Source organism: Pteropus vampyrus, unplaced genomic scaffold (genome assembly GCF_000151845.1).
Source record: "Pteropus vampyrus isolate Shadow unplaced genomic scaffold, Pvam_2.0 Scaffold17, whole genome shotgun sequence".
Taxonomy (NCBI): Eukaryota; Metazoa; Chordata; class Mammalia; order Chiroptera; family Pteropodidae; genus Pteropus; species Pteropus vampyrus.
Genome location: NW_011888798.1, coordinates 11,913,321 through 11,923,669, shown reverse-complemented (window position 1 = coordinate 11,923,669; position 10,349 = coordinate 11,913,321). Strand labels below are relative to the sequence as shown.

Sequence of the window (10,349 nt, the reverse complement as noted above, 5' to 3'; positions counted from 1 at the left end):
TTTGGTAAGAAGTAGCAAGTGACTCACAGGCAATAATCATGGCCTATTTGGGGTTTCAATTTGTTGTCAGTATTTTGGGCATCTTCTAATGGTGCATTTCCAGCTCTTGTCCACTTTTTGGGCTCTGAGGTTATAGTTGTGAACTGTACCAAGTATTGGTCTCTAACAGGTAACCATTAAATGTCACTGTACCCATTACTTTCTGTTAACCCCTACCATCAGAAAAGGCAAGGAGGAATGAGCTTACAAAGGACACAAAAGGAGAAGGAGAGAAAATAATTTACCATTGACCAGTATACATACATAATTTCAGACTTAAACCCAATATTCAGGGATGCCCTTCATTTGAAAGTCTGCATGTATTTCTTCTCTGAATCACCCTAATACTAATTGTTTCTCAAGAAAAGGACATTTGGATGTTAAAACTCATTGAAAAGGAAAAGAACACAATGAACCTAGGTGAGACAGGAAATGATCTTTGGTGCAGAACTCCCAGAGGGCCTTACCTTTAGAAAAGTTAATCATTTAGAAAACTTTGCAGGAGGAGGGCAAATATGCATGCTTCTTATTAGCATCAAAATGGCATTTAGAACAGAATTGTTCAATTAAGGATGTTGAAATTATAACATTTTACAGAACTTAATAAGATGATAATTTGTGTAATTATTGTACTATTTTATGCTATTTTATCACCACCGTACCATTTTAATGGGGTAAAATTCGATGCTTTTTTATTAGCATATGTGATTTTTTTTTTTCTTTTTCAGACTGTGTGACACTGGGTGAAGAGAATACTCATAATTTAAATTAGAATACCCATATTAAAATGGCCATCTTTTTCCACTGCATGATGAAGGTATATGATCTCATTAATTTCATTAATGATTTTTATTTTGTCCAATAATAGTTAAATAGGAGCCCAGAGCTCTCTTCTTTTGGGACTTCTCATTTCTGAAAATTATCTAAATCCACAGGAAGGAAGGACAACATGTAGCAAGCAGAGTACATTTCTTTCTGACTTATTTACTTAATACTGATGAAATCTTTCCTGGGGATGCCTTTTCCCTCTTATAATGATTTTACATAATTTGAATAAAAGCACAAAGTAACATGGCCTTTGTCTAAATTACACAAAAATTAGAGCTAAGTGGTCTGTAAATGATGGCATAAATGGGGACATAAGCCTGTAATTAAGGTTCTGGAAAGAGAAAAAGATTTAATTCAACGAAACATTAATGGGAGTTTTACACATATTTTAGAATGTATCTAGCAATCTTGAAAATGGATATGCAGTTACTAGCAAACTAAATGGAGGTCTGCTACATAGATGAATTTGTTGTATGTATGGAAATAATCCTCCTACAATTATCATTGTAGATTAAAATAATTATAATGCCTTAGGACCCTCACAACTAAATATAGTCTTAGGATGGTGATGTATTATAAGGTTTTTGAACTGTGGTTTTATTTAGGAAAAAAAGTGTGATATGCAATGCATTCTGTGCAGCTACTGCTTCCATCCAAAATAACTACTATGAGAAGAATTTTTTGCAACAAACTTTAAAATAAGCAGATAGCAAATTTACCTTGAGCCTAAGTGGGGGAAAATTCCCTTAAACTCTGAACTTTAAAAGGTTCATGGGTATTCACATCGATGTGCTGTGGTATTAGAATACATCTTATTTTGCATCTAATCTCCTTCCTGATAGGCTGATAACATAAGAAATAGGTTTTCACTGCTATTCTTGTATAGTCCCAAAGGAGACTATGGCAATGTCCTTCCTGAAATTCGTAATTTTAGCCCCATCTACATTGATGATTATGGAGATAAAATAAAAAACATTGCATTTTACATTAAAAAAAAATGACCAGCTGGTCAATTATCAAGGTTAATAATATTCCTCTGTATGGAAAAGCTTCCAAGCATGACTAATTTTCTCTTACAGCTAACTAGAAAAATTAGCATATTCCTATTGATTATGTATATTTGGGGTGGTTAGGGAATCTTTGTACTTCACAGAAAATAATGAGACTGTTTCTTGCAGATATTCTGGAAGAACCAAAGGATACTTATTACTACACTGTGAAAGGTGGCAGACGAGAGAGGAAAAGCATGGCAAATTACTTTAGCATTAGGAAGCAATAAGAAAGTAAAAATGAAATTGCAAAAGCCAAACAGAGGGGCTTTTTGTTTTCTTTGGGTTTTTTTTTTTTTTTTGGTACTTCTGTACAGTGAAGATATACCCTCAGCTGTCAGAACTATATTAAATGGGGCACAGTTAAATTGAGTGTGTCTGATAAGGGGCTCTGCCAGGCTATCAAAGTTTTAGATCGTTTGGATTGAATTTCTGGCATATTGCACATTTCTACATGTTCATTCTTTCTCTTTCCTTTCAGTGACACTACAAGGGCAGCCTTAGATATGCTTATAATTTGTGGTCTTATAATGCAGGAGACACATCCATGTTTTCAAAGAAGGGATGATACCAATAGAAGCTAAGAGTAAAAATGGGGGGATAAGAAAAACTTTTGCCAAGAACATAGTCTGCATATGATTTCAGAGCTTGAAAAAAAATGGCCTTATAGCTCTTCAGAGTCAAGAGCTATTTGAAAAGAATGTTAAATGTGCATTTGTCTCAAATTAAAGTATGTCTGAAAATCTAAGGAATCTTAAACATCAATAAGTAATTAAATTAATAATTAATAACTAATAATGCCAACTGTGATTACTTCTCAAACTTCTTCCATTTTTGAACTACTCTAGGAAAAAAATGTATAATTACTTCATACTTCAAGTTTTCCCTAATAAAATGGTAGCATGTACTATACTTTACAATCTTTTTAATAAGAATATAAATTTGTATGGATACAATAATCCTGCAAGAGAATTTTATTTTTTGGTTTAAGTGCTTTAAAATTTACAGAAAGTAACAAAACATCATTGAACCAATGAATGCAAGAACAAGAAGAATGTAAGGAGAGTAAGTGCAGTTTAAGGTAATTTTACAACAAAAATATTATTTGAAACTAGCATGCCCTGAGGAAATGTAACAATGTCCCTTTACTATTTTTTTTTTTTTTTTTAGTTCCAGACCTCTCAATTAAAAGACTAAATGCTAAAAAGATTAAATGAATCAAGTTTCCAAAAAGGATTTCTTAGTCAGAATACCTTGTGTTTGGATAGGATGAATTGGTACATACAACTTTCAGGAAACAAAATGCTTAAATCAAGTCATCAAAATAGTCAACATTTCTTAAATAGTTTGGCACTTTTATTTTTTTAATCATGTTCATTCCTTTTTTGTGTTGCTTGAAGCGATGGAACTAATCATCAAAATAGATTCGCAGCACAAGGGTATAACTTGAAGATGACACCAGCAGCTGCATTTGCCTGCGCCATCATTCTGAACAGAGCTAAAAAAGCAGTGTTATTAGAAGGAACCGGGCCCATTCGCCATCTGCCCATCATCTCTCTGCTGTAGTTGTCACTGAGCTTTCTCTCTTCTTTCTCTTTTGCTTTAACTTTCTCTTTCCTCCATAATCTCTTGCCCATATATTTTCACCAGCAAAGGGTAGAAAGAACTCAAACCAGGCTATCACGAAACCTCATAGTTATCACTGGGATGGTGGAGCACTTACCAGGGAGCCTTTTGGTATTTCCACATCGGCTTTGGTTTTGATGTTTTTCTTGTGGTTTCCTTGAGCACTGACGGAGCTGCCGGTGAGACAGGAGCCCTGGGAGCTGCCCTTTAACACACTCCTGCAGGAAACATTATTTGATCCACTTTCTGTCTGTTGAGCTGCTCTCTTATCAACTCTGCAGGTAGAAAGTGATTCCTCTGATAAATTACATTGCTCTTCTTCACTCACTCTACTTCCCAATCCTTTAATGTTTAAAGTAACCTCCATGTATCTTTTTGTCTTTAACCCTTATGGTGATGAGGGTTTCTCACTGGCCTTGATCAAATCTTTATCTGATATTCCAATAGTGTGTCTATTTAGATTTGACTATATAATACTTTATTTTTATGACTGCTCATAAGATGGGGGGAAGATAAAAATCACTGAAAAATGATTGTTAAATACATTTCTGGCCTAAGATCAGCAAGAAATGTAATTTCCTCTGGAAAGTTTCTAAGTATACGTTTGCTTGGTACAATCAATGAGATCGGCATACTTTAAAATGTCCATTTAATTTTCTTCCTTTTCATGCCATGTGGGTATATTCATGGTTCCTAGTATAGGCTGAATTTCTTTCAACCTTGATAAAACTTACCATTCTTTAATTTCAAAGACCATTGGTTTGGTTAACAAAGTAACATGGACTAAATTATCATTTTATTGCTAACTTTTATTTCATTGTTTAAATTATGGCTAATGTATAAAAGACTGCTACTACGCATTTCTGCTTGTATGAAAAACATGCTTGGCTGGTGTTTAATGCTCAGGAAGCAAACACCTGCCTTTGCGGGTGGACGAGACCCCTTGACATCTCCACCCTCTTTGCCCATGCGTTACCTGTTCAAAAGTTCTGTCAAAAAGGTATCTTTTGCTGAACATGTAACAGGGCTGGGTCTATTTCTCGGTTCAAACTTCATTTGGTCATAAATGTCTGGTGGTGTTTTCAGATTATTTTTGCTTTGCAAACCACCGTGTGGATGATCTGCCAGCTCGGTGTCTCTTTTAAACTCGTTTTCTATCTCACACTGTAGCTCGGGCTTCTTTTTCTCTTTTTTTCTCTCTGATTTTAGCTGCTTGTTTCCAAACCCCAAGCTCTTTGTGTCTTTTTTCTCCACTTTGGTTTTGGAGACCTCCGTTTTCCTGCTACTAAGAGCAGGAAGTCTACTCCTCCGAAAACCAAACCAGCTGGCAAAAGAAGGCCCAGGCCTTGGCTTCGTTTCTGCAGATGTGGACTTTGTTTGCACTTGACCCTTTTCCACATTTTCCTGAATGCACAACATGACCTTTTCTTCGATTGTAGGTGAGATAAGGGCTTCTGGGCTCACGGCATTAGTCCTGGTGGTAGAAGTATCTGGTGGATACCTTTCAGAATTTTCTAGCTTGGGGGTCCTGCTTGTTTCAAAACTGCTTGGACGCTGTGTCCTCCCTGGGCTCTGCAGGGCTGGTGGGCAGTCTACTGGGGTGGGTGGGCATCCGCAGTCGTCGCCACCTGGTTCATCAGGTGCAGCCACACTGGGGCCCCCTCCCTGGGCGTGGTCTTCCCGTCTAGGTAGGGTGAGGATCCCTTCGGAGTTTGGAGGGATCCTCGAAGGCATCTTGCTTGGGCTTCCATGCTGGCTGCTGAAGCTGCCTGTGCTTCCCCGTGAGCCCTGCCTGGAGGAAGTATGCCCCAGGGGACTCGCGGCACTGGGGAGACTGTCGGGCACGGGGGCACAAGGGGTCCTGTTGGGAGAGCCTTCCGTGGAAGAGCTCTGCCGGGTGAGGGAATTGCCTCTCTCAGCAGTGTTGGTAATAATCTGGGTTCGGACTTTGCCTGGCCCTTCCACAGGGGGTGTGGGGGGCTTGTCTCCTGAGTGAGCGCTGAAACTCTGGCTTCGGGCTTTGGCTCCGTTCATGCCTAGTGCTGGTTTCAGGTGTGGCTTGTTGGAGGAAAGGGATCTTTTCACAGACCTGTTTTCTATTCCATCTTTTCCCTCAGCCCCAGGGATGCAATTTTCCAATGACTCTGGCATTGCTGCTTCCAGGGGAAACACTTCAGCCAAACTGTTTTGTGCTTGTGAACCTAGCGGAGTCACATGTCTTTCAGCTGCTGTGGTCTCAGAGCTTGTCAGATTCCTGGAGTGTTCCGGCTTAGACTTGCTTGCAGCCACAGAACTTTTAGAGGCTTCATTGAGACTGTCTTTTTCATGTTTCCCTGGCACAGTGGAACTTTTCCTGAGCAATTGGGGAGACTTCATGAGAACTTTGAGCCCAACTGGGAGACGAGTTTTCAAACCTTTCTCATGAGCATTTTGACAACCTTGTGGGGTATTATGGCTTTTGGAGGACGGCGACGATGAGGGACTGTTAACCTGAGATGATGGTGAGTCTTTTACCCCTAAGAAAGAAGGTTTGGGTGATGTGGAGACACTGTCATTTAATTGTCCTTTTCTTCCTGGAGTTACAGTTTTGGAGGATGGTATTTCCAGTGGTCCATGGGTTGAAGGACAATTCTTGGAAGTCCGTAAAGCTGTGTCTGTTTGTGTGGTCCCAAGTGTTTGGTGAGGTGGTATTTTGGGGACACCTCTCTTTGGAGAGACCTTTGGGGGCCCCGGGGCCATCATGACAACTGAGCTAGAGGTGGTACGAGCAGAGCATCTGGTTTGAATCGCTGTTTCTGTGGAGGGCAGAGGGTGAGTGAAGATGGGCTTTTTGAAGGCCACGGGTTTTTTCCCCTGCACTTCTGTCATGGTCTGATTAGAAGAAATAATAGGAGCGGAGGATCCTTTCAGAGGCGAGGATTTGAAAACAGTCCTTGCTGTCTCATTGGGGACCCTGGTCTCGGGCTTGGCAGATGAAGGTGGTGGCAAATAGTCATAACTGGGCCTGATAAGTAGGGAGACTGATCTGCCTGGAGGGGGAGGAGGGGTAGGTGATTTCAGCCCTGCGTCTGGCCCAGGGTCACAGTGCTTGTCCCTTGTGAGGGGCTCTCCATCGTCACTAGGCTTGGTGAGGGGCCTTGACAGCAACTGTGAGGCTGGAATCTGACTCTTGGGGCACTGGACCCAGTCCCTCCTGCTGGACATTTTGGAGCTGTGAGGAAGTTGGGTGGGGTGTTTTGGAATGTGTGAATCTGCTTGTACGTCAAAGAGGTAAGCTGGGCCTTCAGTCTTCCTGAACCGTGAGAGTTTCCCAGGAGCTAAGGCTGGTGATTTCTCAAGAGTCACTGGACCGGATGAAGGGACACTTGTGGAGGTTTCAAGCTCCATTGTTTTTGATTTCTGAGGTGAAGACTTGCCTCTGGCAGGGATTTTTGTCAGACCTTGCTTCTGATAGATACCCATGGACACTGACGACCTAGAATTACTCTGGCATGACACAATATGGGTCGGTTTGGCCAGTTTTTGTTGCTGAGTACTTTGTGTTACTGCCCTGGGGCTGAAAGATTCAGTGGGTGCCTCAGCAACATTGTCTGTACCATCCTGTGGAATGTTTTTCTCGGTTTCCTCTTCAGGTCTCTTTAAGAAAGCATAGTCTCTTGCAGCAGCTCTGGGCTGTAAGTGAGCGATTCCCTGAGGTAAATGTTCAGTGTGTTCTGCCTTGGGTCCAGTCGGGGCCTGATTGATAGAAATTTCGTTTTTGGTAACAGTGACAACACCTGCTTGGTGAGAGCTGAATTCAATGGGTTCGCCATCTCCTGCATCAAATATCACAGTGATACATTCTTCTGAAGAAGTCCTTTTGACAACCCTTTGCTGCTTAATGAAACTGAATGTCTTTGGCCTACTCTCTAAGTGGATGGACGCTTGTCTTTCCTCCTCATGAGGAGAACCAAGTTGAGATTTTCCAAATTCCATGAGGACGTCCAGATTCTCCGTGGACTTGTCAGTGTCAGCAGTCAGTGACAAGTCTGAAGGGCTTTTCTCATCATTGCTATCTATATGCAACTCATCGAGGGTTTCATTGTCATCAGTGTCTGAAAGCTGGAGATTGAGAGCCATGTGGCTCTGACTGTGTGGACCCCTCTCTTTCTGTACCTGAGGTGCCTGAACACTTGGGCACAGCTTCCTCTCCAAGGGATAGTTGCTGGCACAACTGCGCAGCTTTTCAGGTCTTTCCCTGGAGTAAACTGAGGATGTGCCTTCTGAAAAGTGTTTTCCATTCGGCTCCCAGCCAAAGAGACTGTCAGAAACACTGTGGGTCAATTTACAAGCATGTAGCCTGCAGGCCTGGTTTGGAACCGCTTGAATCAACGCTAAGGAGGAAGGGTTCTCGTCGGCATCATCATGGGAATCTGTGTCATAAACAAATGCCTTGTGGGGCTCCTTGCAGGGGCTCCCTGTGTCCATTGGTTTGCAGGGGGGAGACTCCTTGAGGCTGCTACTCTTAATTCCTGGAGAATATATTCCTTCATTTGAGTTCATGCAATCTTTATAACCCCATTTGGTTATCACTGACGGGGGTTCAAGTAACACTTTTCGCTTCTGTAGCTTTCTTAGTCCTTCCAAAATGTGGCTTTCCTTGATACGAGTTGGAGGTAGTTCATCTGTAGGACTAGCAAAGCCACTTGGAAGCGAAGAATCAATACTTAGCCTTTTATCCCAGTTTTGTGATGATTGCTAGGAAAGAAAAATACATATCAGGAATAATATTTGTTCTAGTGGCTGATTGATATTTATAATAAATGCATACATTAATTAATTAATGCAAATGAAGTAATTATTTATGCAGCAAATCTCTACTTTTTCAGGTCCTGAACTAAGCAGTGTATAATATAAAGAAGCAGAGGATAAGGAGTCCTCAAGGAACACGCATCCTAGCTGAGGAGAGGACTTAGGCACAAATAGCTGAAAGTCAAGGGTACAGTGAGAAGTATAAATGTCATAGGTATTCCAGAAATTCAGAGAAAGGAGACCATATGTCTGTTTGGAAAAACCATGACAGCCATGTGAGGAAAGGTTTGTTTTTTTTAAACTCACCTAGCCCTTGAAAGATGGCAAGGTTTGTCTTAGTTTAAAAGGATGGGGAAATATTTCCAGGTAGAAGAAATGGAATGACAAAGACCTAAATTGAGAAGGTATGTTTTAAAGTATACTTAGGGAATAACCAAAGATAGTATGGCCTAACCATACAGTGTATGTGAGAGGTTGAGAGGATAAATGGAAAAGTAAGCTGGTCTATGTCTTTATGGTCCCTTCCATTCTAACATTTGATAGTTAGAATGTCATATGACTTTGTGACTTTATTTGATAGGCAGTGAACATCTGTGAAATACAGCCTTACATATAACAGTGGGGCATTTGCTATTGGACCCATAGTAATGATTCACCTACTAAGAAAGGTTAATTTCTTGTCCTTCATACTTCTCCAAAAACTAGGGTTAGTTTTGGAGAAGCGACTAAGAAATGACATAGGAAAAACTGCATTCTACACAGACATTTATATTTTTCATAGTATTGCTAATAAGAAACAAAAGAGTAGAAGGAAGGAACTAACACTAGCTGAGCATCTGCTGCGCACCAGCCACTTACATAATGCTTTGATTTAATTTTTAGAACAACACCATAAAGGAGCCATTATCATCCTATTTGCTCAGGAGAAAACTGAGATTCAGCAAGATCGGCCTGCTGGATGTAGATCACACAGCTAAGGAAGAGCTAGAATGAAGATTTGAACTCTGGTTTCCTGGGCTCTTTCCGTGACTCAGTTCCAGAGTGGCCATGTGGGGATTTGAACCCAGAGAGTCTGGCTCTAGAGCCTGAACAAATAATCTGGATGTTATACTACTGGGATCAAACTTAGCCTCTGTCTTCCCCTCTATAATTGTCAATGTTAGTCAATGTCATAACAGAGATCATAGGTTATCTCCACACGTCTCTTGAATGGAACTTGCAGTTTAATCACGAACCAGCACTCAGGAAAATTGGTGAGATGTGGATACAGACCTAATGCCTTTTTAAAAAACACTATATAATTAATGGTGAAGAATTTCAATTAATGAACCTGGTGGTTTCAGATGTGCACTCTGTCTTGACTAAAAGTGCATTTCCCACTGGCACCTATGCAGCAGCTGCCCCCCAGTCCCCTAACTCTGAACACTAACCATGTGCTCATATGCAGAGGTTGAAAATACATTAAAAACTTACATTGGAATCTCAGCTTTTTAGTAAGCTGTGCACATTTGCTTACATCTAAGACATCTTCATAAAAATTACTCTTGCTATCAACAATATATGTTGTTTATTTGTCTTTTTATTTGTTATATTTTCTTTTTTTCAAATTATAAATTTTCTTTAGAAAATTCTTTAGGGTCATAGTTGCTGTAGATAGATGCTATTTGGTGATGCTTCTCCTTCTCCATCCTCTTCCTCTGTGCTATTAAAAACTCCTTTGGAAATCATAAGAAATCCCATTAGTGAGTCCGAGTATTATAGACCAACCAGTGAGCGACTGCTACGGCTTGCATTTCTAAGAATTTCCGTGATATCGATAGTCACATTCACAAAGAAGAAGAGAAGCCAGGCCAAACGACCCTGCAAGAGCTTGAGAAAGGCCAATTTGTTCAGCCCATAGAAGATGTACTCAGACTCTGCCCGCCCACCTCTTTTCTGCCTCTCCAGAGCCTGCCCACACTGTGGTTTAATCCATCCCAGGGCCAGCGGATGCAGACCTCCCAGGGCCCAGGCTCT

General features: G+C 40.8%; 1 protein-coding gene across 2 annotated transcripts in view; it reads right to left on the bottom strand.

Annotated features, from left to right (window-relative positions):
* NCKAP5 (NCK associated protein 5) overlaps positions 1-10,349 on the bottom strand; it is a 720,600-nt gene that overhangs the window by 115,977 nt on the left and 594,274 nt on the right. For both annotated transcript variants that reach the window (XM_023527517.1, XM_023527518.1), the window contains 2 exons: positions 4,519-8,279; positions 3,640-3,817 (listed from right to left, as the gene is read on the bottom strand). In XM_023527517.1, coding sequence (XP_023383285.1) covers positions 3,640-3,817; positions 4,519-8,279 — 3,939 coding nt within the window. The remainder of the gene's footprint in view (positions 1-3,639; positions 3,818-4,518; positions 8,280-10,349) is intronic.